General features: G+C 47.2%; 1 protein-coding gene across 1 annotated transcript in view; it reads left to right on the top strand.

Moving 5' to 3' along the window:
* The window catches only part of LOC140409143 (A disintegrin and metalloproteinase with thrombospondin motifs 12-like), a 951,810-nt gene that overhangs the window by 349,993 nt on the left and 575,236 nt on the right, over positions 1-26,581 (top strand). The window contains exons 7-8 of the mRNA XM_072497322.1: positions 4,196-4,345; positions 15,698-15,841. Coding sequence (XP_072353423.1) covers positions 4,196-4,345; positions 15,698-15,841 — 294 coding nt within the window. The remainder of the gene's footprint in view (positions 1-4,195; positions 4,346-15,697; positions 15,842-26,581) is intronic.

The following is a 26,581-nucleotide window of genomic DNA, read 5'->3' on the forward strand; positions in this document are numbered from 1 at the left end:
AGGAGTATGGAAACAGAAGGGGACAGCGCGATGCTCCCAGAGTCGAACGGACCCGAGCCAGCACCACCACCACCCGGGCTGAGACGATCGGAAAGGGCGACCAGAGCACCATCTCGACTCATCGAATCGACTTAAGATGTATATAATTCAGTGGCCCAGCAAAGCGGCATTGTTGTAAATAGTTAACGGTGCAAATCGGGTAAAATGTGAATAATTTGGTGGCCCAGTAAAAGCGGCATGATTGTATATAGTTCAATGGTTAAGGTACCGACCCTGTAAACCCCTACCACCATACCACCCACCACCCCGCCGGGTTCCTTTTTAACAAGGGGAGAATGTGGTGGTATGTATCAGGGGTAATACGGTACACCAGGAATGCCGAGCAGCTATTGGAGGACAGATGCTGGATCCCGATTGGATCCTCCACCTACTGGGCTCCACCCAGATAGGAGGGATATAAGAACCTGGGTAATCCCCGCAGCTGCATTCTGTGAGTGAGCTGCTGGGGAACGTGTCTGAACAAGTCTGCTCAATAAAGCCTCGATTGAAGTTCTTTACGTCTCGCCTTGTGTGTGATCGATGGTGCTACAGTTGGTACCTGGGATTTTGATGTTTTGGTCATTTCGGAGACATGGATAGAGCAGGGACAGGAATGGTTGTTGCAGGTGCCGGGGTTTAGATATTTGAGTAAGCTCAGGGAAGGTGGTAAAAGAGGGGGTGGGGTGGCATTGTTAGTCAAGGACAGTATTACAGTGGCAGAAAGGACGTTTGATGAGGACTCGTCTACTGCGGTAGTATGGGCTGAGTTTAGAAACTGGAAAGGAGTGTTCTGTAGGCCTCCGAAAAGTTCCAGAGATGTAGAGGAAAGGATTGCAAAGATGATTCTGGATAGGAGCCAAAGCAACAGGGTAGTTGTTATGGGGGACTTTAACTTTCCAAATATTGACTGGAAACGCTATAGTTCGAGTATTTTAGATTTTTGTCCAATGTGTGCAGGAGGGTTTCCTGACACAGTATGTAGATAGGCCAACGAGAGGCGAGGCCATATTGGATTTGGTACTGGGTAATGAACCAGGACAGGTGTTAGATTTGGAGGTAGATGAGCACTTTGGTGATAGTGACCACAATTCGGTTACGTTTACTTTAGTGATGGAAAGGGATAGGTGTATACTGCAGGGCAAGAGTTATATCTGGGGGAAAGGCAATTATGATGCAATGAGGCAAGACTTAGGATGCTTCGGATGGAGAGGGATGGGCACAATGGAAATGTGGAGCTTGTTCAAGGAACAGCTACTGCATGTCCTTGATAAGTATGTACCTGTCAGGCAGGGAGGAAATGGTTGAGCGAGGGAACTGTGGTTTACTAAAGCAGTCGAAACACTTGTCAAGAGGAAGAAGGAGGCTTATGTAAAGATGAGACATGAAGGTTCAGGTAGAGCGCTCGAGAGTTATAAGTTAGCTAGGATGGACCTAAAGAGAGAGCTAAGAAGAGCCAGGAGGGGACATGAGAAGTCTTTGGCAGGTAGGATCAAGGATAACCCTAAAGCTTTCTATAGATATGTCAGGAACAAAAGAATGACTCAGGTAAGAGTAGGGCCAGTCAAGGACAGTACTGGGAAGTTGTGCGTGGAGTCCGAGGCGATAGGACAGGTGCTAAATGAATATTTTTCGTCAGTATTCACACAGGAAAAAGACAATATTGTCGAGGAGAATACTGAGATTCAGGCTACTAGACGAGAAGGGCTTGAGGTTCATAAGGAGGAGGTGTTAGCAATTCTGGAAAGTGTGAAAATAGATTAGTCCCCATGGCCAGATGGGCCTTATCCTAGGATTCTCTGGGCAGCTAGGGAGGAGATTGCTGAGCCTTTGTCTTTGATCTTTAAGTCATCTTTGTTTACAGAAAAGTGCCAGAAGACTGGAGGATAGCAAATGTTGTCCCCTTGTTCAAGAAGGGGAGTAGAGACAACCCCGGTAACTATAGACCAGTGAGCCTTACTTCTGTTGAGGGCAAGGTCTTGAAAAGGTTTATAAGAGATAGGATGTGTAATCATCTGGAAAGGAATAATTTGATTAGAGATAGTCAACACGGTTTTGTGAAGGAGAGGTCGTGCCTCACAAACCTCATTGAGTTCTTTGAGAAGGTGGCCAAACAGTTGGATGAGGGTAAAGTAGTTGATGTGGTGTATATGGATTTCAGTAAAGCGTTTGATAAGATTCCCCACGATAGGCTATTGCAGAAAATACGGAGGCATGGGATTCAGGGTGATTTAGCAGTTTGGATCAGAAATTGGCTAGCTGGAAGAAGACAAAGGGTGGTGGTTGATGGGAAATGTTCAGACTGGAGTCCAGTTACTAGTGGTGTACCACAAGGATCTGTTTTGGGGCCACTGCTGTTTATCATTTTTATAAATGACCTGGACTAGGGCGTAGAAGGATGGGTGAGTAAATTTGCAGATGACACTAAAGTCGGTGGAGTTGTGGACAGTGCGGAAGGATGTTACAAGTTACAGAGGGACATAGATAAGCTGCAGCGCTGGGCTGAGAGGTGGCAAATGGAGTTTAATGCAGAAAAGTGTGAGGTGATTCATTTTGGAAGGAATAACAGGAAGACAGAGTACTGGGCTAATGGTAAGATTCTTGGTAGTGTGGATGAGTAGAGAGATCTCGGTGTCCATGTACATAGATCCCTGAAAGTTGCCACCCAGGTTGAGAGGGTTGTTAAGAAGGCGTATGGTGTGTTCGCTTTTATTGGCAGAGGGATTGAGTTTCGGAGCCATGAGGTCATGTTGCAGCTGTACAAAACTCTGGTGCGGCCGCATTTGGAGTATTGCGTGCAATTCTGGTCGCCGCATTATAGGAAGGATGTGGAAGCATTGGAAAGGGTGCAGAGGAGATTTACCAGAATGTTGCCTGGTATGGGGGAACATCTTATGAGGGAAGGTTGAGGGACTTGAGACTGTTTTTGTTAGAGAGAAGAAGGTTAAGAGGTGACTTCATTGAGGCATACAAGATGGTCAGAGGATTAGATAGAGTGGACAGTGAGATCCTTTTTCCTCGGATGGTGATGTCTAGCACGAGGGGACATAGCTTTAAATTGAGGGGAGATAGATATAGGACAGATGTCAGAGGTAGGTTCTTTACTTAGAGAGTAGTAAGGGCGTGGAATGCCCTGCCTGCAACAATAGTGGACTCGCCAACACTAAGGGCATTCAAATGGTCATTGGATAGACATATGGACGATAAGGGAATAGAGTAGATGGGCTTTAGAGTGGTTTCACAGGTCGGCGCAACATCGAGGGCCGAAGGGCCTGTACTGCGCTGTAATGTTCTATGTTCTATTACTGTGCTTAACCCTTTAATTCAGAACACTTTGTTTACTCTTCCCCAAATTCTTTTGAACAATACCTTGGTCTCTGTTCACTTAACTCCAAACTTCTCAGACAGTCTTTCTGTCCCAATTCCCTGGTAATCGGTATTTTATCTTGTCCCTTGAGAGCTTGTTACTTTGTAACTCCCTTGTCCTGTCCAGCTTCTCTTGGCAGGATTAAGAGCTGTTCACTCCTTAGTTACCTGACTCCAACTGTTCTGGCTTCAGTTAAAACTAAGAACAAAGGAATGTTCTTCCCTTCAGAAGTGGCCTCCTGTTGACCGACTCACAGTTTCAAACTCACTTCTATTTATTCTTCACGCCATAGACCTTTCGAAGCACAGTGGGAACTTAACCAGCCCCCACATATACAAATATCGTTGTCCAGAATGAATCTAACAATAGGTTTTACTCTTCCAGGCACAGAAATATTAAATTAAACTCACTTATTTCTAATGTTTACCAATAAAACTATAAATCCCTTAAAACTACCTTTGTTTTCCTAACGGTAGCAGCAGAAAGTATTACATTAAGACTGAAATGCTTTGGCAATTTATTGAAAATGCTCTGCCTGCTGTTTATAAACAATGGTTTGGAGGCTTTGAACATGAATTGCCACAGAGGGATTTAAAGACGAATATGGCATAAGACTTCCACATTCCTTTGGCCATTATTGTTTGAGGCGATTTCTGTTAGCGTACAATTTTTTTTTTGCTTTTGCTGATTGGTATGAAAAGTTTACAAAATTTAGGCATATATTTTAATCTAGGAAACTACGGGCACTATGTATCATAATTTCTAAATAATCTAAATGCCTTTTTATTGCAGGATGGATATCTGTGCTGGAATGAATCGCCCCTGTGAGACGTTAGGTTTGTCTCATGTCTCAGGAATGTGTCAACCACTTCGAAGTTGCAACATTAATGAAGATTCTGGATTGCCAGTAGCATTTACCATCGCCCATGAGATTGGTCACAGGTATCACATTTTATCTCTTATATGCAAATACACACACCAGTTTCACAGGTTGGGAAAACTGTGTCCTGGAAATGGCCAAAATGTCGACGTCTTGCCCCTGAACCTGGCAGGGTGGGATTGGAATTGGACCAGGGTTCGCACCGCACATGTGGGGTTTACGGAGGCAGCTGGCCAACTAAATCACCAGCTCCCTTCATTGAAGTAAGATTTTGGAAGGTCAGGATTGTGGACTCCAGTGAGTGCAGATTGGACCAGATAAGAGCATGTCTAAACTTGGTGGATTTGTTTGGCTAGCTAGATACTACCCTTTGTAGAGATACGGTAACCTTCCCCTTTGGATAGGGTCCCAGTACCCCTTTGGAAGAGGTTAATCACCCTCTGGGATTGTTAGAAGTGAATATGGTTCTGCACTTTCTACACGCACACTCATTGGAACTGTCCAGCTGTAAAAGCTGTCATGCAAGGTCCTATGATACCAGATGAGTTGACATGAAAGGAGTAAAGCTTCACATGGTTTGTGATTAATTGGCAGTCGTTGGAATATTGGGCTCAAGAGGCCATGGTGATGGTTAGAGGGATATGGGTTGGCTTCGGGGGTGTGGGGGCTAAGGGGCGTGTCCAAGGCATAGGCTGGCACAGGTTGGTATGGGTGGGACTTTGGGGGTGGGGGGGGGGGGGACGGACTGGTGAGGTGTGTTGAGGGCTGGAGGGTTGTTTTAAAAAAATATATTTTGTTTATAGACAGTCCCACTGCACAGAGGCAAGTCTTCCATCTAGCCAGCCTCTGCACCTAGCAGCCTCGACATCAGTTCCGGTGTAACCCCTCTTGACTCCTAGGTCAGCACACCGCCCCCTCACTTCCACCCCCCCCCCCCAAAGTCAAAGTGAAAATCCAAACTGTAGGTGGACATTTTTAAAGATCAGGTCGGCTAAGGCAGAAAGTCACCCGACTGTGCAGCTTACCTGGGGACAGAAATCTGGGCCTGTGTTCTGTGTACGCTGTCGGTGCCTTGTCTGCGATGCTGCATTTGACCGCAGTGGTCCTAGGTTTGGAAAGATTAAAATCAATGATGTTGGCAGGTAATTCACTGTTGGAAAATGAGAACGGAACCATACCAGACCAAAATAATTTTGATGCTGTAAATAATTTTGGAATAATCATGCATGAAGCAGCATTGCAAATCAAGCTGTATCTTTGAAACTGTGCTCCAGTGAGATGCAACAGGAATGGAGAACAGCATACGAAAAATACAGAAACCTGGTTAGCTATGTTCCCCTTTTGTGGGCTAATATTATTTGGATTGTTGTTTGGGCTTTGTTAGAGTTTAATTAGAGAACATATGTTAATGGATCAAGTAAGTGCATGGTGCTTTGTTGGCTGCAAATTACATATTCAAAAGTGCTGTTTTTGAAACCTTTAAATGATGTTTACTTCACATATTTTCCTGTGTGAAGATTATTTTGTACGAACCTTTCAATAGGAATGAATTTTGAAATAATCGTTGAGTACTCACAAACCATTATTATGTCAGATGCTGTCACCTTGGGAAGATCTGTCATCTGCTCCCTTCTTTAAGAAAACATTAATTCTGCATGGAAACATGTATTTCTTCTCTTTCAGCCTCTTAGATTTTAATATTTTCTAGTTCTTTCTCAGGTTCAATCAGGTCTTTGCACTACTGGAGATTGGGTGGGCAAGTGATCTGTTCTCAGGTTGCTCAATGTCCCTCTCTTAAACTGAACTGATACAGGCAAAATAATGCAGCATCATAGAACATAGAACATACATAGAGCATCCAATGCAGAAGGAGACCATTCGGCCCATCGAGTCTGCACCGACCCACTTAAGCCCTCACTTCCACCCTATCCCTGCAACCCAATAACCTCCTAATCTTTTTGGACACTAAGGGCAATTTAGAATGGCCAATCCACCTAACCTGCACGTCTTTAGACTGCGGGAGGAAACCGGAGCACCCGGAGGAAACCCACGCAGACACGGGGCGAGCGTGCAGACTCCGCATAGCCGGAATCCCAGTGGGGAATCGAACCTGGGAACCTGGCGCTGTGAAGCCACAGTGCTAGCCACATGTGCTACCGTGCTGTGGATATTGTGGAGTCATACATGCTTTCAATTCTTTAGACATACAAACATACAAAAGAGGAGTATAAGTTGGCCATTCGGCCCCTCGAGCCTGCTCTGGCATTCAGTAAGCTCATGGCTGATCTAATTGTGTTTCGAATTTTACATTCCCATTTACACCCGATAACATTTGATTCCCTTGCTTAGCAAGAATCATTTTACCTTAGTCTTAAAAATATTCAATGACCCCTGCTTCCATGGTCTCTGAGATAGTGAGTTTCAAAGTCACACAACCCTCTCAGAGCAAAAAGAAAATCTCCTCATCTCTGTCCTTAAAGGACGGCTCCTAATTTTAAAACAGTGCCCCTAGTTCTGGCCTCGCCCATAAGAGGAAACATCCTGTCCACACCCACCTTGTCAAGACTGTTAAGTATCTTATATACTTCCGACTGTGGTGGAAGCAAGCCAAGTCTGTTCAACTTTCGTCATGAGACAACTCGCTCATTCCAATTATCAATCTTGTACCCTCTCTGAATTGCCTCCAATGCATTTGCATTCTTCCTTTAATGAGGAGACCACAGATATACACAGTTTTAAAGATGTGGGGTGCGATTTATCACTGCGTTACATCCGGCATAGATCTGGGCACGCCGGTTAAATAGCAGGAAAACCAAAATTGAGGGCACAAATCAGTTTGCAATCTAACTGGCCTGCTCCTGATGGCAAGTTCCGATCACGGCCAAATGTGGCGAACATATCATTAACCCCAATTTTCATCTAATCAGTGAGATTGAAGTTGAATATAACTGTCCCCTGCGAATTAATCTGCTCCCCAGCAAACAATCATGCCTCGGGGAGGTTGGGCTTGGTTGGGGGGCTGAAGCATTCCAGGTCACGGTTATCCCTGGGCTGGGGGTGGGTGTGGGGGGGGGGGGGGTGGGTGAACTGTGAGTCTTTTTCTTCGTGAGGCCTACAAGCCATCTTTAAATATTGTGGAGACCCATAACAGGGGCGACTACAGCTGCTGCCTGTCTGTCCTACCAAACTCTCCCAGGACAGAGCCCTGTTCTTGGTAGATGACGGTCACTTTAACTCCCTTTGACTGTGAGCAGCCTCGATCTTCACAACTGAAGTCTGTTGTTAATAAGGAATTGGCCTTGCTCGTTGTGAGAGCACTTCACACATCTCATGTGGCTTCTCGTGGGTGCACGTGCCATGTCTCAGACGATGATTATTGCATTTTGCATTTCAATCAAACTTTGAAGCCTCAACAATTTGCCTGAACTCTGGAATTGTCAGCACCACAGAGGCAGCATCCAACAATTCGACACTCAAGAGCTGGGCTTCAGTACTGGGGGTATCCTTGCGACAATAGTTTGAGTGTATGGGTCGGGGAGGGCACTTGAGCATGGTCTGCTTACTGTTCCCTGCAGGTGTCGCGGCCCTCCTGATGTGGCCGGGGGTGATTGTGCAGAGTGAGGTTCCCCAGCACAACTGGCTCGGTGGATGGCACTCTGAGAGAAGGCGAGACAGATAAGGGCGGGGGAAGCTTTGGGGATTGAAGGCCAAACTCATTGTTGGTCTCTCTCCTTCTCCAATTCCTTAGAGATATAACAATATAGCTGATTATGTCAGTTCCGCAGAGGCTGCCATCCCGTTGCTGGTGGCAGCTCAGATCAGACGTCAGAGAAGGCAGCAGCATCAACACAGGCTGAAGACGGCACCCCATGTGCAGGGGGCACCAGACACCCTGAAGACCCGGCCACCCATCAGGCCCATGAGGAAACCAGAGGGTGACGCCAGCAACGGCCCAGGATGTACAGGTGTTGTTGAGTTTTAAAGAGATGACGGACAGCATGTGCTGCAGGAGACTCCGTCTCATGAAAGAGACAGTGCGGCACCTGTGCCACATTCTCAGGGAGTTAACATCCCATGGAGGACAAGGGCACCTGCTCCCGGAGGCCATGGAGGTCAGCGCAGAGCTGAATCTCTATGCAACAGGTTCATTGCAGGCCGTGAGTGGGGACATGTGCAGCATATCACAGCCACAAGTGCATTTGTGAGGTCACGGGTGGCCAGTCTGCCCGGGCAGCAGGCTATATCAATTTTTAGCTGGACCAAGCCCACCAATATGCCCAAGCTGCAGGATTCTCTGCCATCGCCGGGATGCCCCAGGTCCAGGGAGTAATGTCAGCTTGCGCGCACCGGGGCATCAGACTGTGCCCTTCATTATGGTGTTTAATCCGGACAAATGTGAGGTAATGCATTTTGGAAGGTCTAATGCAGGTAGGGAATATACAGTGAATGGTAGAACCCACAAGAGTATTGAAAGTCAGAGAGACCTAGGTGTACAGCTCCACAGGTCACTGAAAGGGGCAACACAGGTGGAGAAGGTAGTCAAGAAGGCACACGGAATGTTTCAGGGTCGCCACACTACCAGAATGATGTGGAGGCTTTAGCGAGGGTGCAGAAGAGATTTACCAGGATGTTGCCTGGTATGGAGGGCATTACCTATGAGGAGTAGTTGAATAAACTCGGTTTGTTCTCACTGGAACGACGGAGATTGAGGGGTGACCTGATAGAGGTCTACAAAATTATGAGGGCATAGACAGACTGGACAGTCAGAGGCTTTTTCCCAGGGTAGAGGGGTCAGTTACTAGGGGGCATAGGTTTAAGGTGCGAGGGGCAAGGTTTAGAGGAGATGTACAAGGCAAGTTTTTTACACAGAGGGTAGTGGGTGCCTGGAACTCGCTGCTGGAGGAGGTGGTGAAAGCAGGGACGATAGTGACATTTAAGGGGCATCTTGACAAATGCATGAATAGGATGCGATTGGAGGGATACGGACCCAGGAAGTGTAGAAGATTTTAGTTTAGACGGGCAGCATGGTCAGCACAGGTTTGGAGGGCCGAAGGGCCTGTTCCTGTGTTGTACTTTTCTTTGTTCTTTGTTCAATTAACAGGACGTGGTTCCACTCCCTGAATAATCAACTTGTGTGCACGCTTCCCAAGGAGTGGCATGATAGCTATATCCTGGGACACTAGGGGATCGCCGGCTTTTTTGAGGACAACATAGGATGACGGGTTAGCTCTTGAGGGGTGAGGGGTGCCCACTGAGGTCCTGGCTGATGCTGCCAGTGTGGAGACTGAGATGGAGACCAAATATAATGAGGAACATGTTGCCACCTGTGCTGTCATTGAGCGATACATCGGACTGTTCAAAATGCAGTTCCCATGCCTGGACCGTTCTGGTGGTGCCCTGCAGTACACTCCCCATAGGGAGGTGTACTGCTTTGTGTTGGTCTGCTGTGCCCTCCACAACCTGGCACAGCAGCGGGGCAACATGCTGGAGGAGGAGAGGTATGCGCTCCCTATGAGGAAGTAGGAGGAGCTGGACCAGGAGGGGATGGTGCACGAGAATGGGGAGGAGCCTCAGGAGAAACCAGAGGATGGAGGACAATTTTCCAGTTCTTCAAATCCCCCCACTGGCGCATCTCAAGGGCAACAAGGGTTGCAAGGGTCCAGGGAGGCCCTTATCCTCACCCGTTTCTCATAGGATGAGGCTTCTTCCATCCGTTCCCCACTTCCCCCTCAATTCCCCTCCTTTCGTGGAACGGGCACAGTGGCACAGTACTTAGCACTGTTGCCTCCCAGTGCCAGGGACCCGGGTTCAATTCAGGCTTCGGATGACTGTCTGTGTGCAGTTTTCCCTTTCTCCCCATGCCTGCGTGGGTTTCCTCCAGGTGCTCCGGTTTCCTCCCACTATCCAAAAATGTGCAGCTTAGGTGGATTGGCCATTCTAAATTGCCCCTTAGTGTCCCAAAGATCAGATGGGATTACTGGGTTACAGGGATAGCTTGGGGGTATGGGCCTAGGTAGGAGGGTCAGTGCAGACTTGATGGGCTGAATGGCCTCCTTCTGCACTGTAGAGGGTCCCGGCTGACCTACCTACCGGTGTCACAAGCTTTGCCCTGCCACCCTGTTCTGCCCGTTGCCCTTGAGATGCGCCAGTGGGGGGATTCTGAAGAACTGTAAACTGCCGTTGTCTCCTTGGTGGCAGGCCCCGGGTTGGCCTCCAGCGCTTCCTCCTCCCTGACGGTGCCTGTAGGGCCCTGGGGGTCTCCATGGGATGGAAGGGCAACTGTAGCGAGCACCAGAGGCCTGTGTGTCATCCGGCTTTGCCAGTCCTGATGCCGCCCCGTTGTCTGCACCATGGTGTCAACGCCCTCAATGATGCTCCTCAGTGACTGGACTAAACTGTGCAGTGCCCTGGCAATGTCTACTCGCATATGGGACATGTCATTCAGCGATTGGGGCATGATGTCAAGGCCATCGGCCAAGGTCATCATAGACTGAGCCATGCTTTGGACACCATCACTCAAGATGAAAACGCTGTGCTGCAGGCTTTCTACTGCGGACGCCACCCTAGCAGTGTTGGCCTTTGTTCCACACGTTGTTGGCATTATCTCCTGCGTCTGAGCCTTTGGGACTCCACCAATCAGCTATTCGCAGGAATATTGGTGACCTCCCCTCCTGAATTTCACGGCCATACTTAGCATCTGCATCAGCTCTGAAATAAGGTTTTCCAGAGGCACTGCATCTGACTTGGACTCAGCAAAGTTCTGGGACCCAGCAAACCTACAACTGATGAGTCCCATGGATGTTCTGGCCTCCAGCTGATGTGCATCAGCAACTGTGTGGTGCGAACTAGGTTGTGCCACAGAAGTCTGTCCACTAATCCCGCCCACTGAGATGTGTGTCTCTGCGCTGGTGGAAGGTGAGGATAATTTTTTGTTACATATGTTCATGGGATGTTGGCGCCGCAGACTGTGCCAGCATTTATTGCCCATCCCTAATTGCCCTTGAGAGGCAATTAAGAGTCAACCATATTGTTTTGGATCTGGAGTCACACATAAGCTGGACCAGATAAAGATGGTAGATTTCCTTCCCTAGGGCATTATGAACCAGAAGGGTTTTTAAGACAATCAACAATGGTCATCATTAGACTTTTAATTCCAGATTTTTATTGAATTCAAATTTCACCATCTGCAGTGGCAGGATTTGAACCTGGATCTTCAGAGCATTACTCTGGGTCTCTGATTTATTAGTCCAGTGACCATACCACCAGGCTACCGCCTCTCCAATAAATAGACGTGATGCCTCGATGGTGGTGTCTTTGCAGCTCTCCTCCGAGGTGGTCCCTTGAGTGGCGGGGGTGGGGATGACTCCGGATGGCCCGCCCACATCAGATGGAGATCCTTCGAGAGAATAAACATATGGTCAGTGAGAGGGAAGGATCATTTTATCTGACATGAACAATTCACTTGAGTCAGGTCATCTGGATGAAGGAGCAGTGGACCCTCACGTCTGCGGCACAGGCCAGCATCACTGCCGATGACTGCTCTCCCCTCGGTCAATGCAGCAATTTCCAGGGCCCGTTCTTCATAAAAGGTAAGGTCTCAGATCTCTGGTACTCCCCCCACCCCCACCACCACCGCCTTGGTCCTTTCCCGCTTATTATGGGTTATCTCCTCCTGTGGGGACAAAGAGAGGGCTTTGTAAGTCTTGTGCTTAATGTATCGTGGGGAGTCTATAACAGGTGTCATGTGTGGCTACCACAACTGGACATGATGGGGTTGTGCCGGGGGTGCTGAGGAACAAGCATGAAGAATGGATGCAAGGAGGGTGTGAGGTGTCAGCCAATGGTTTGGGGCGGGGATTTGGGAATTTGAGAGGTGGCATGCGGAACTGATGCCAGGAGAGTGTTGATAACTTACCTTGCAGCTCGGTGGACTTCGTTGATCTTCTTCCAACATTGGATGCTATTCTTCCTGGTCATGCTGCACACACTGACAGCTGCTGTCACTGCCTCCCAGGGGTTACTGGTGACCCCGCTGCTGATCCTCCGACCCCTTCGGGGGAACCGGATGTCCCATCTCTACAGCGTTGAGAATTCTGGCCAGGTCGGCATCCCCAAAGCGAGGAGTAGGTCTGCACTCTGCCATGCCAGTGTGTTGACTGGAGTGAGTGCTGAGGGAGTGTTTAAAAGTAGCTCCCCGTCAGCGAGACGCTGAGGTGCGTTTCTGGCGAATCAGATGGCGAGGCAGCCAGTAATGGAGATATGCTTGTTGGGGGCTCATTTCCAGCACTAAGTGCCGTGAAATACGGGCCGCGATCTCACTAACATGGCTGTCGAGAAACAACCCACCAATTGCGCCCAAAATGACGCTTCAAAATATGGTCTCACCAATGCCCTGTTGTAACTGAAGCACAGGTTTCCTACTTTTTTGTTCAATTCTTCTTGTAATTAAGGAACAGGGGCGTGTGGCCCCAGGCGTGCCGGAACCTGTCGTGGAGGCCGTGGACTATGTCCAGCACCGCTAGTCAGGCGGAGCCGTGCTGCTCTCCGGGGAGGCTTCCGCGAGGGCCGGAGGGACTGGTGTGTGGTGGGCAGGGGATGGCCAGGGCGTGGCCAGGGTGGCACTATCTGGCAAGTCGGCTCCATGCACGGCCGGCACCATGTTGTATGGCGAGACCGCTGCAGTTCGTCACCGTGTGCATGCGTGGCCACGGACTTGGAAATTCTCCAGCTGTTTATTTTGTGGCGACTGGGTGTTTTACACTCGACCGCTAGCTCCTCATTGGTCGCAGCATCGGTGAGGGGGCGCTGCTGATTCCTTAAATCCTCCAGTTAACCATGGGTCCTCTTTTAAGAAATGTTCTCTCTGATAGGAATATTCCAAGTATTCTGAAATATTCCCTTAAATGCCTGCCACTGCTTTCCTATTGATGTATCCCCGAGCCTAATGTCCCAGTTCATTTCAGCTAGTTCATTTTTCATGCCATCATAGTTGTCCTTATTTAAATTTAAACTCCGCCATTCAATCATGACTGATATTTTTCTCATCCCTGTTCTCCTGCCTTCTCCCCATTACCCTTGATCCCCTTATTGATCAAGAACCTATTGATCTCTGTCTTAAAGACACTCAGTGATTTGGCCTCCACAGCCTTCTGTGGCAAAGAGTTCTATAGATTCAACTAATGTGGTTATGAGTGACTTCTTTCCCCGACTGTTCTGCATCTTCATGCAACTGATTCTACATCCTGACCTCCTACTGAGGTCACCTTTAACTATTGCACCAATGCCATCCTTGAGCAGTAGTGCTATTCTCTCCACCTTTCCCGAGCCTTCTATTCTTCTTAAATGCTATTTAGCCCTTAATATTCAGGAACCAACCTTCCTGCAGCCATGCCTCCATAATGGCTTTTGGGATCATATTTATTTACTTTAATGTGCGCTATCATTTGCTTTGTTCTGAATGCTATGTGCATTCAGATACAGAGCCTTTAGTCTTGTATTTTTGTTATCTTTGTTCTAGCCTATTGGTGTATTTTTACACCTTTTTCTCTTTGTCCCTTCCTGCCATTCTCTGACCCTCATTTCCCATATTATTGTTTTGCTGTCCTGTCTGGACTCTACCCTTTGATTTGCTACATCTCCCCAAGCTTGATCCCTTCCCCTCCTAAATATAAATCCCTCTCTAATTCCCTAGTTATACGACTCGACAGGGCAATGGTTCCAGCATGGTTGAGGTGTAGACCCTTCCAATGGTATAGTCCTGTTGCTCTTTTTAACTAGATACTGATATGACAGTTATTAATGATGATATTGCTTTTCAGAGTCGCCAGGTATCAAATGATACCACCACAAGGTTTTGCCAGATATCGATCAAAGACCAAATTATCAGTTAGTTAGTTCAAGTTCAATGATAGTTTATTTACACACAAGAATTACTTTGGCATGCAACATAAAACACTACAAGTTAAATTACACCTAACACTACAACAACCTGTACTTAACTTCAGGCACCCGGCTTTATGCAGAGGAACAAGGCCTTTGGTCGGATCTTGCGTGGCTGGGTCTGGAAAAGTGACTTCGTTTCTGCTGGGCTCATCCGTCTGGTAGAGATCGTTGGTCTTGAACTTGTCTACTGATCGTGATGCTACACTTGGTTTTAGGCGTAGGTCGGGGCCAAGAGAGACTGAGCGCCGGGGCCAAGAGAGGCTGAACACATGGCAGTGTCTCTCTTTATCCTTCTGGGGTTTCACACTCTTTTGGGCAGTCCTTAGCTTTGGACCCAATAATTTGGCAGGCTTCAATTACTGCCTTCGATTTTGGCCAATGAAGGGGTGGGTGCCTTGATGGCGGGGCGTGTCCTGAGCGGTCATTGACCCTGGCTTTTTGGGCTCTCTGAGCAAAGGGAGTGGCGCCGATGAGTCTGTTTCTGTATCTGTTACCTGAGTACAAGTCTTTTGTTCTGGGGAAATGGGCCATTAGAATGCAAAGTAGCTGGGGGTTTCCATAGTGTCTAGTTATCTGAGTTGCCAATATACATAAGCTCTGAGCGTCTGAGTCCTGGGTTGACCATATTTCCCATGATCTTTGCAGGTGGCCATATTTCCCGGGATCCTTTGTAAGTGGCCATCCCAGAAGGCTACAGTCCCCACTTTCCTCAATGCCATGTGATCTGGAACCCACCTCTCCCACATTAGAGCCACTCATTCAGTTTCCAAATCTTATTTTCCCGATGCAATTTGCATGCAGTTTAGATAATAATCCAGAGATTATTACTTGTGTGGTTCTGCTTCTTACTTCAGTGCCTGTGTCTTCATACTGATAGTGCAGAACCTCTTCCTTTGTCCTGCTTCTGTCATTGGTGTCTACATGGATCGCAACAACCGGATAAACCCTCTCCCGCTGTATGTTCCTCTTCAGCCCTGAGCAGATGTCCCGAACCCTGGCACTGGGCAGGCTACACAGTAATTTGGACTCCCTGCTGCAGGGAGCAGTGTCTATCCCCCTCAATGTACTGTCCCCGCCACAGCATTCCTATTTGCTGTCCCCACCGTTAGCTGATTCCCGTACCAGTCTGCACATTCACGTTTCAGAGCTCACTTTGGTCCACGCAGGTAGAAAGTACCGTGTACCGATTTGACCATCTGCAAACTCTAAGGCTCTTCTAGAACTGCCTGCTCTGTCCCTTGGGCATACAGGACATCTTCCGCCATCGCATTATAATTGGGGATTTACGAACTGTGAAAGGGTGTCTCGGGTCCAGAGATTGCAGCTTGTGTTCTCTGAAACACTCACAGGAATTTAATTCTGCAGCGTTTGTTTTAAAAATAATGGATAATATTTGCAATATTACAGAAAGGAAATGACCTACTTCTGGTGATGATCCTGATGAAATACCGTGATTGTTATCTTTATTTCAGCTTTGGCATCCAGCATGATGGACAGGGCAATGACTGCGAACCAATGGAGAAGCATCACTTCATCATGTCTCGCCAGTTGCAATATGATCAGTCTCCTCTCATATGGTCTCACTGCAGCAAAGATTACATCACACGTTTCCTGGAGTGAGTAATTTATTTAACATGTGCCACTTTATATTTTGAACAGAATAATTTTCGCTTTCAGTTCGATTTGCAAATTGCCCTCGTTTTCCATAAAGAAAATTATTCTGCTGGGCTGCGACATTGGAAGATTTTATGGGGCTCATATAGGAAGGAGAAAGAAGCAATTGCTGGCGAAACATTGCAAACGGGCAGTTTCCTCGACTTGTATGGAATAAATAACAATAGAAGTTTCACTTCTGGCATTAAAATGGCAGTACCAGAGTGCGGAGCAGTTAATGATTCTGACTTATCAGGATGGTGCCAGACAGCCCTATTGAATACTTAATGGTGAACACTGTTCCATGTAGATTGTAGCTCTGGAAAGCCATCAAAGGGAGTACAGTGACTGGCATATATTTTACAGGTTTTACATTTCAAAGGCAGGTGGCTATCTACGGGGAGCAAAGTATTGTTGCAGCCATTACAAAGTGTGTAGATATTTCAAAGGAATATTTCATCCTTTACAAAAGTGGTTTGGCAAACAAAACCAAATGAGAAGGCACAAAATGGAGCTGAGGAAGCAATGAAGTGGGCCAATGATGCAGTGTGAAATGGGAATGAGCAGGATTGCCTTATTTAGCCCTCGTGGTGGTCTTTCCCATGGAGCGCAGTGCAACATGACGAGCAGGCGGTTGTGCAAAAGATCAATACTGAGCATGCTACTGTACAACCAGGAACCAATGTAAAAGATAGCACACCTTAAGGAATCTACAAAAGAAGTTAATTTGCAGTTGGTACAAAATGCTAAATGTTTTAAAACAGAAAATCTTGTCCCACCAGCTTGTCCCACCAGTTATTGCCTGTACCAAGATCTCTCACGGCCTTACAATTATTTATTTACTTACTGTGAATGCATATGCTCCAGCAGCTATATATTGAAGCTTCAGTTTACAATTGATGCTCTTGGCATCCCCATATTTTCAAAGGGATCTACATGTAAAAGCACCATAGCTATTCAACTCACACAGGTACACAGTAACTTACTGGCACACAAGGTGAGCATATGGCTTCCATTATTGACCACTCTACTTCGAGAAAAAAGAAGTGACATTGGGCATGCATTGGGTGATGGACTGTTGACCAGGATTTTTTGGAAGGCAGAGTTTCCCGCACCACTACCAAAAAGATCAGAAGCCCCGCATTTGCAATTTAACTCTCCATGTAGTAGTAAATGGCAAGAGGTGAGTACTCCGCCCCTCCCCTCTTGGCAGGAAATACCACCTGAGCGAGCCAACTTCCAATTTTATTGGTGGACAGTTCTGTAGTCCCAGGAGCACTGTTCCGATCCTAGTTCCTGTTATAACTGGACAGGGAGATCTCAGAGTGGAAGCCTAGCTCAAAAGATTGCACAAGGTGGCGCCGGAGCATGGTGACTCTCTGGGAGCTCTCCCTATCAGATCCACTTTTTACTTAACTTACAATCGTTCTGATCTTTTACCTTGTGTTGCCCTATTATGTATTTTCTTTTATTTCCTTTTCTTTTCATGTACTTAATGAACTGTTGAACAGCTCGCCGAAAAATACTTTTGACTGTACCTTAGTACACGTGACAATAAACAAAATCCAATCCAAGACTGTAAATTTTACTTATTTTATAAAGCGTGGAGGAACAGTGTCTCAGGACTGCTGGATAAAAACAAATGATTCCGAATGCTGGAATCTGAAACCAAAAGAGAAAATGCTGGAAAATCGCAGCAGGTCTGGCAGCGTCTGTAGGGAGAGAAAAGAGCTAAAGTTTCGAGTCCAGATGACCTTTTGTTTATTAAACATGAAAAGTTGGATTATAATACAGTATTCCTTTACTCCCTGTCATGTTCTGTAGACTGGCCGAAGTGAATGATGAACTATAGAACATATAATTAAATAAATTATTGTAGAACAACTGCGTGATAAGAGAACTAGGATAAATAAAACAATAAACTACTAACACCAGTTAACTATTGTGGAACTACTGCAAAAAATGTCTGTCGCCCAGCATGACCAGGGTGGCATGGTAGCATAGTGGTTAGCACTGTCGCTTCACAGCTCCACAGTCCCAGGTTCGATTCCCGGCTTGGGTAACTGTCTGCGCGGAGTCTGCACGTCCTCCTCGTGTCTGCGTGTGTTTCCTCCGGGTTCTCTAATTTCCTCCCACAGTGCAAAGATGTGCACGTTAGCTGGATTGGATATGCTAAATTGCCCTTAGTGTTCAATAATGGTTAGGTGGAGTTACTGGGTTACGGGGATAGGGTGGAGGAGGGCTTAAATGGGGTGCTCTTTCCAAGGGCCTGTGCAGGCTCGATGGGCCGAATGGCCGCCTTCTGCACTGTAAATTCTATGATTCTATGACAGGGTCACGTGGTGAGTTTACATTGCCAACTAGTGGTTGGAGGTTGTGCATAACATTATGTACAAACCTACTTTATGCATATCATCACACTCCCCTCTTAGCTTAAGAAATATACATAGATTTTAAGATTAACACGGATTACAAAGTATATTGTAAGCTACAATGGTCTCATTAACACACAAAGTCCCAATGCTGCCAGACTGGCAGTGCCAAGGTGCCCGGGTGACAGAGGGAATGCCTTGTCTTGTCCCCGTCTACTGGGGATTTCTACTGGACTGGGAGGACCCCCACAGTGCCATTATGACATTGTGGAAACCAGTACTAAACGACACCCTGGCGAGGTCCCCCAGGCACAGCCATTAGGTTCTGGGAGCTGGGAGAATCCCCTAAATGCGTATATAAAAGAGCCTAATGGCTCATTTAAATATGCTGATCTGAGTCCCGTGAGAGTGAGAGGAGCCGGAGATTCAAAAGCACGGGAGGAGCCGGAGATTTAAAAGAAAGAGAGAGGATCCATAGATTTAAAAGCGCGGAAGGAGCCGGAGATTTAGAAGCACGGGAGGAGCCGGAGATTTAAAAGAAAGAGAGAGGATCCATAGATTTAAAAGCACGGGAGGAGCCGGAGATTTAAAAGAGTGAGAGGAGCCGGAGTTTTAAAAGAGCAAGAGGAGCCGGAGATTTAAAAGTGCGAAAGTAGCTTGGAGATTTAAAAGCTTGCGAGAGGCCCAGAGATTTAGAAACGCGGGAGAGGAGCCGAGAGATTTAAAAGAGCGAGTAGAGCTGGTGATTTAAAGGTGCGAGAGGAGCCGGAGATTTACAAGAGCGCGAGGAGCTCGAGATTTAAAAGAACGAGAGGAGCTGGAGATTTAAAAGCGTGGGAGGAGCCGGAGATTTAAAAGAGGGAGAGGAGCCGGAGATTTAAAAGAACGAGAGGAGCCGGAGATTTAAAAGAGGGAGAGGAGCCGGAGATTTAAAAGAGGGAGAGGAGCCGGAGATTTAAAAGAACGAGAGGAGCCTGAGATTTAAAAGAACGAGAGGAGCCGGAGATTTAAAAGAACGAGAGGAGCCGCAGATTTAAAAGAACGAGAGGAGCCGAAGATTTAAAAGAGGGAGAGGAGCCGGAGATTTAAAAGAGGGAGAGGAGCCGGAGATGAAAAAGAGCAAGAGGTGCCGGAGATTTAAAAGAGGGAGAGGAGCGGGAGATTTAAAAGAGCGAGAAGAATCGGAGATTTGGTAGAGTGAGAGGAGCCAGAGATTTAAAAGAGCGAGAGGAGCCGGAGATTTAAAAGAGCGAGAGGAGCCGGAGATTTAAAAGAGCGAGAGGAGCCGGAGATTTAAAAGAGCGAGAGGAATCGGAGATTTAAAAGAGCAAGAGGAGCCGGAGATTTAAAAGAGCACGAGGAGCCGGAGATTTAAAAGAGTGAGAGGAGTCGGAGATTTAAAAGAGTGAGAGGAGCCGGAGATTTAGAAGAGCGAGAGGAATGGGAGATTTAAAAGCGTGAGAGGAGCCGGAGATTTAAAAGAGCGAGAGGAGCCGGAGATTTAGAAGAGTGAGAGGAATCGGAGATTTAAAAGAGCGAGAGGAGCCGGAGATTTAAAAGAGCGAGAGGAGCCGGAGATTTAGAAGAGTGAGAGGAATCGGAGATTTAAAAGAGCAAGAGGAGCCGGAGATTTAAAAGAGCGAGAGGAGCCGGAGATTTAGAAGAGTGAGAGGAATCGGAGATTTAAAAGAGCGAGAGGAGCCGGAGATTTAAAAGAGTGAGAGGAGCCGGAGATTTAGAAGAGCGAGAGGAATGGGAGATTTAAAAGCGTGAGAGGAGCCGGAGATTTAAAAGAGCGAGAGGAATCGTAGATTTAGTAGAGCGAGAGGAGCCGGAGATTTAAAAGAGCGAGAGGAACCGGAGATTTAAAAGAGCGAGAGGAGCCGGAGATTTAAAAGAGCGAGAGGAGCCGGAGATTTAAAAGAGCGAGAGGAGCCGGAGATTTAAAAGAGCGAGAGGAGCCGGAGATTTAAAAGAATGAGAGGAGCCGGAGATTTAAAAGAACGAGAGGAGCCGGAGATTTAAAAGAGCGAGAGGAGCCGGAGATTTAAAAGAGCGAGAGGAGCCGGAGATTTAAAAGAGCGAGAGGAGCCGGAGATTTAAAAGAGCAAGAGGAGCCGGAGATTTAAAAGACCGAGAGGAGCCGGAGATTTAAAAGAGCGAGAGGAGCCGGAGATTTAAAAGAGCGAGAGGAGCCGGAGATTTAAAAGAGCGAGAGGAGCCGGAGATTTAAAAGCGCGAGAGGAGCCGGAGATTTAAAAGAGCGAGAGGAGCCGGAGATTTAAAAGAGCGAGAGGAGCCGGAGATTTAAAAGAGCAAGAGGAGCCGGAGATTTAAAAGACCGAGAGGAGCCGGAGATTTAAAAGCGCGAGAGGAGCCGGAGATTTAAAAGAGCGAGAGGAGCCGGAGATTTAAAAGAGCGAGAGGAGCCGGAGATTTAAAAGAGCGAGAGGAGCCGGAGATTTAAAAGAGCGAGAGGAGCCGGAGATTTAAAAGAGCGAGAGGAGCCGGAGATTTAAAAGAGCGAGAGGAGCCGGAGATTTAGAAGAGTGAGAGGAATCGGAGATTTAAAAGAGCGAGAGGAGCCGGAGATTTAGAAGAGTGAAAGGAATCGGAGATTTAAAAGAGCGAGAGGAGCCGGAGATTTAAAAGAGCGAGAGGAGCCGGAGATTTAGAAGAGTGAGAGGAATCGGAGATTTAAAAGAGCGAGAGGAGCCGGAGATTTAAAAGAGTGAGAGGAGCCGGAGATTTAGAAGAGCGAGAGGAATGGGAGATTTAATAGCGTGAGAGGAGCCGGAGATTTAAAAGAGCGAGAGGAATCGTAGATTTAGTAGAGCGAGTGGAGCCGGAGATTTAAAAGAGCGAGAGGAGCCGGAGATTTAAAAGAGCGAGAGGAGCCGGAGATTTAAAAGAGCGAGAGGAGCCGGAGATTTAAAAGCGCGAGAGGAGCCGTAGATTTAAAAGCGCGAGAGGAGCCCTAGATTTAAAAGCGCGAGAGGAGCCAGAGATTTAAAAACGCAGGAGCAGCCGGAGATTTAAAAGCGCGAGAGAGGAGCCAGAGGTTTAAAAGAGCGAGAGAAGCTGGAGATTTAAAGCTCGCGAGTGGACCGGAGATTTATAAGCGCACAAGAGGAGCCGAGAGATTTAATTGGCCAAGAGGGGATCTGCTAAATTTGAATCCATCTGGTAAGTAGTGGTAATTGGTAAGTAGTTTTTCTTTTCCTTACATTTATCTATCTTTTTTTTTTTTGGCATTGTAGTTGTACAAGGTAACCTAAGGGTTAAGACATCGATGGAGACCCCAGACCCGTGTCATGCTCCTCTTGTGCTATGTGGGAGTTCAGGGACACGTCCATTCTCCCTGGCATCTTCACGTGCAAGAAGTGTGTCCAGTTGCAGCTCCTGTTAGATCATTTGACAGCTCTGGAGCTGCAGATGGACTCACTTTGGAACATCCACGATGCTGAGGAAGTCATGGATAGCACGTTTAGCGAGTTGGTCGGACTGCAGATAGGAAATAGGTGACCAACAGGCAGAGGAAGAATAGGATGGCTGTGCAGGGGTCCCCTTCAGTCATCTCCCTCCAAAACAGTTATACCGTTTTGGATACTGTTGGGGGAGATGGCTCACCAGGGGAAGGCAGCAGTAGCTAGATTCATGGCACCATGGCTGATTTTGCTGCACAGGAGGACAGAAATAAGAATGGTAGAGCTACAGTGATAGGGGATTTGATTATAGGGGGAGAAACTGGGCAGTATGGACCTGCTGGGCCGATGGGCCTGTTTCCATGCTGTAAACATCTGACTCTATGACTCCTTGAAGGAGACCTGTAGACTTAATTACCTGCAAAGACTTGCATTCAAAATATCGTGTTGCATCTTTGACTCTGTCTATATATATGTTTCTGGAACCCACCTCTTCATTCGCCTGAGGAAGGAGCAGTGCTCCGAAAGCTAGTGATTCAAAACAAAGCTGTTGGACTTTAACCTGGTGTGGTAAGACTTCTTACTGTGCTCACCCCAGTCCAACGCCGGCATCTCCACATCGATGAAGGAGGGATACATCATTATTCAGCTCGGCACAGATGCAAAGCCTCGCGAGTCACAAGCGTATGTGCTCTACTTTGAACAGCTGAGTGAGATTGGTAACCACGGGCAGGATTCTCCAATATCGGCGCGATGTCTGCCGACCGGCGCCTAACACGGCGCAAATCAGTCCGGCATCGCGCCGCCCCAAAGGTGCGGAATTCTCTGCATCTTGGGGGGGCCGAGCCCTCACCTTAAGGGGCTAGGTCCGCGCCGGACTGATTTCCGCCCCGCCAGCTGGCGGGAAAGGCCTTTGGTGCCCCGCCAGCTGGCGCGAAACTGACTTTTCCGGGCGGCCCATGCGCAGGAGCGTCAGCGGCCGCTCACGGCATCCCCGCGCATGCGCAGTGGAGGGGGTCTCTTCCGCCATGGTGGAGACCATGGCGAAGGCGGAAAGAAAAGAGTGCCCCATTGCACAGGCCCGCCCGCGGATCGGTGGGCCCCGATCGCGGGCCAGGCCACCGGGGGGCACGCCCCGGGGCCAGATCACCCTGCGCCCCCCCCCAGTCCCAAAGGTGGTTCAATCCACGCCGGCTGGCGTGGGTTGACAGCGGCGGGACTTCGGCCCATCGCGGGCCGGAGAATCGCCGGGGGTGGCCCGCCAACCGGCGCGGCGCCATTCCCGCCCCCGCCGAATATCCAGTGCCGGAGAATTCGGCAACCGGTGGGGGCGGGATTCACGCCAGTCCCCGGCGATTCTCCGACCTGGCGGGGGGTCGGAGAATCCCGCCCCACATGTCAAGGTTCCTCGAGATAGTGTGGAATCATGGGCTGAGAATGGAAGAGTCCAGTCAGCTGATCTGCACCAGCATGGCTCAGGGCTATGAACTCATGAGTTCCATCATCAGGATGCAGGAACTGCACATGGAGATGCACAGAATGAATGCTTCACTACAGCATGAGCTGGTCAGTGATGATGATGGTCCAGAGATATTTTGAGTGGATCCAACTGGGCCACAGCTGGTGATCCTCAACAGCCATCCAGAGTGCCAACCAAGGGCTGGAGCAATCACTCAGGAGGAGTGACTGCAATTGGGCAATCCACTCAATTGTCACACAGAAACTGGTGAAAACTATAATCCACACAAGACTACAGTGGTTCAAGAAGGCAGCAACCATCTTCTCAAGGGATCAACAATAAATGTTGGCTTTGCCAGCAATACTCATATCCCATGACTGATTTTTTTTTATAGTTTGAAAGCCTATTGAACACCATGGTACTCATTCCACTAAGTTGAAGCTTCCGGAAAGCCATTTGTATGCAATGAACATCTCAAATTGCAGTGAAAATGTTGAAATAAACTGAGATGACCATATGTTTTTGTAAGATTGCAGACAAGATTGTGTGAACAGAATTTGCCACTGTTGGATTAAACACAACAAGCAAAGGCTGGGATCGGCTAAGAATATTGTGTACTGGGAGTGAGAAATATTTGATAGCCTCAAGGGAGATTAACGTTTCTAGGAAGCAGGCAGTGTTACAGATTGGCTTAAACTTTGATGGATAATTGGGTATAAACATCATGGCAAATTGAGAAATCAGGAAGTGAGAGATATGGCAAATGATGTTTTTGCACCAGTCTTTACGTGTGACGATTAGTCAAACTGTCAAACTTGTTTGGTAATCCATAGTGCCTGTCCAGGACTAGTATACTCAGGACAGAGAAATTTCCTACAGATAATTTCATATATCTGTAGGAAATTATAATTGTATGCATTTCACCGTTGAATCCTCGGAGAAGGATGGGCAGCACGGTAGCATTGTGGATAGCACAATTGCTTCACAGCTCCAGGGTCCCAGGTTCGATTCCGGCTTGCGTCACTGTCTGTGCGGAGTCTGCATGTTCTCCCCGTGTCTGCGTGGGTTTCCTCCGGGTGTTCCGGTTTCCTCCCACCGTCCAAAGATGTGCAGGTTAGGTGGATTGGCCATGATAAATTGCCCTTAGTGTCCAAAATTGCCCTTAGTGTTGGGTGGGGTTACTGGGTTATGGGGATCAGGTGGAGGTGTTGACCTTGAGTAGGGTGCTCTTTCCAAGAGCCGGTGCAGTCTCGATGGGCCGAATGACCTCCTTCTGCACTGTAAATTCTATGTTAATCTATGTTAAGGAAATGAAAAAAAAGTGAAACTTTTCAAGAAATCAATGAATGCAGTGATACTGTACACAAACCTTGAGATCGGTGTCAGGAAATGATAGGTCAGTTGGTTTAACCTTGATTTATTCATTCCTTTGAAAATCATCGGCACCATAAGGTGAAGCGAGAAAATAGCTCAAGTGTCACATATCAGAATTCTTTGAAGTGGTTATTAAATTAGTGGATGAGTGATACATTTTCAATGCATTTTGAGAAGGCTTTTGGTTGAATTCCACATTTAAAGGTTTTGAAAAAGTTACAAGTGTAGGAACTGAACAGTGATTTAGCTGGATTGAAAATTGCATTTCCAATAAAAAGGAAAAGATGTAGAAACCAATATTTCAGTTAATTGGGCACAAATCTTTCCCTCATGAGCATTGTTCAATTTAACACTAATTTGGCAATCACACTCAATGATGCCAATATATAAGAAAATTACTGTGGATGATGGAATTTGAAACAAAACAGAAAATACTGGACAATCTCAACAGGTCTCACAGCATCTGGGAGAGAGAAGGGAGCTAACGTTTTGAGTCTGGATGACTTTGGAGAGAACTGGAAATGGGGTCAGATTTATACTGTTGTGGAAGGATTTGGTGCAATGGGGCTGGATAGAGGGCCACAATTTGGGGATTGACAAAAATATTGTGGACAGAAAGACAAAAGAAATGTAAATGGTGGTGATCAAGGCAACGAAGTGTGCTGATCGAGGCACATTAAGAGGTTAGAATGTTTTAATGGCGGAACAAAATTAAGCAGTGTGTCAAAGGTCAGCTGGGAACAAAGAAAAGATGGTCCAAGTGGGGTGGGATGGGGGGAGAGGGGACAATGGTGAGGGAAAAGCAGATCAATGGAAGAAATGAAAATAAATTGATAGAAATAAAAATGGGGTGAAGGTGGAAGAGAGAGTTCACAGTCTGAAGTTGTTGAACTCAATAAGTCTGGAAGGCTGTAATGTGCCTAATCGGCATGATGTTGTTGGACAGTTGCCGTGCAATATAGATGCAGTGTCACATTGGGCAAAGTAATGGATGCTTCTCTGAGGTTTCCAATTAGGCATGTTTCTAAGACAGAATAATGAAGGCCACTGCTCATTTCTGTGTGGGTTCCCACGTGGTCAATGGCGAAGAAACAAGAGATCAGCAAAATTAAGAAGAGTAGGAGAAGAGAAAGTGTGGCAAGGGCATGCCAAATTGAATAGTTGAGTCTTGTGGTTGGTAGCAGATAAGGAAAGTTGAGACAAGCAATGAGGATAACTTTGACTTTAGTAGAAAATAGTGACTCAGCAGACTGTTTCCTGATTTTTATTTCCAATGATGTTAAAAGAGAAATTGCGCAATGGCCATCAGCCATTTACACCATCACAAAAGGTCAAAAGTACCACCCAGGAGTTTTAAGATTTTGACATCAGTAGCATTGTGGATAGCACAATTGCTTCACAGCTCCAGGGTCCCAGGTTCGATTCCGGCTTGGGTCACTGTCTGTGCGGAGTCTGCACGTCCTCCCCGTGTCTCCGTGGGTTTCCTCCGGGTGCTCCGGTTTCCTCCCACAGTCCAAGATGTGCAGGTTAGGTGGATTGGCCATGGTAAATTGCCCTTAGTGTCCAAAATTGCCCTTAGTGTTGGGTGGGGATACTGTGTTATGGGGATAGGGTAGGGTGCTCTTTCCAAGAGCCGGTGCAGACTCGATGGGCCGAATGGCCTCCTTCTGCACTGTAAATTCTATGATAATCTTCAGAAACATGCAATGTGAATAAGTATAAGCGATCTGCAAAAGAACAAAGAACAAAGAAAAGTACAGCACAGGAACAGGCCCTTCGGCCCTCCAAGCCCGTGCCGACCATGCTGCCCGACTAAACTACAATCTTCTACATTTCCTGGGTCCGTATCCCTCTATTCCCATCCTATTCATGTATTTGTCGAAACTACTAAATTAGACAAGGGTTAATAAAGCAGGCTGTCTTGTTTTCCTGAAGGAGATACAACAAAATAATTTGAGAGCAAAGAACCGTCATCTATTGCAGCATTCAATAAAACTATCTGACAAAATAGCAGTGTGGGATGAACAATCGTTACTATTCATCGAAATGGGATATCTGTTGACCATTCAGATT

Source organism: Scyliorhinus torazame, chromosome 3 (assembly GCF_047496885.1).
Source record: "Scyliorhinus torazame isolate Kashiwa2021f chromosome 3, sScyTor2.1, whole genome shotgun sequence".
Classification (NCBI taxonomy): Eukaryota; Metazoa; Chordata; class Chondrichthyes; order Carcharhiniformes; family Scyliorhinidae; genus Scyliorhinus; species Scyliorhinus torazame.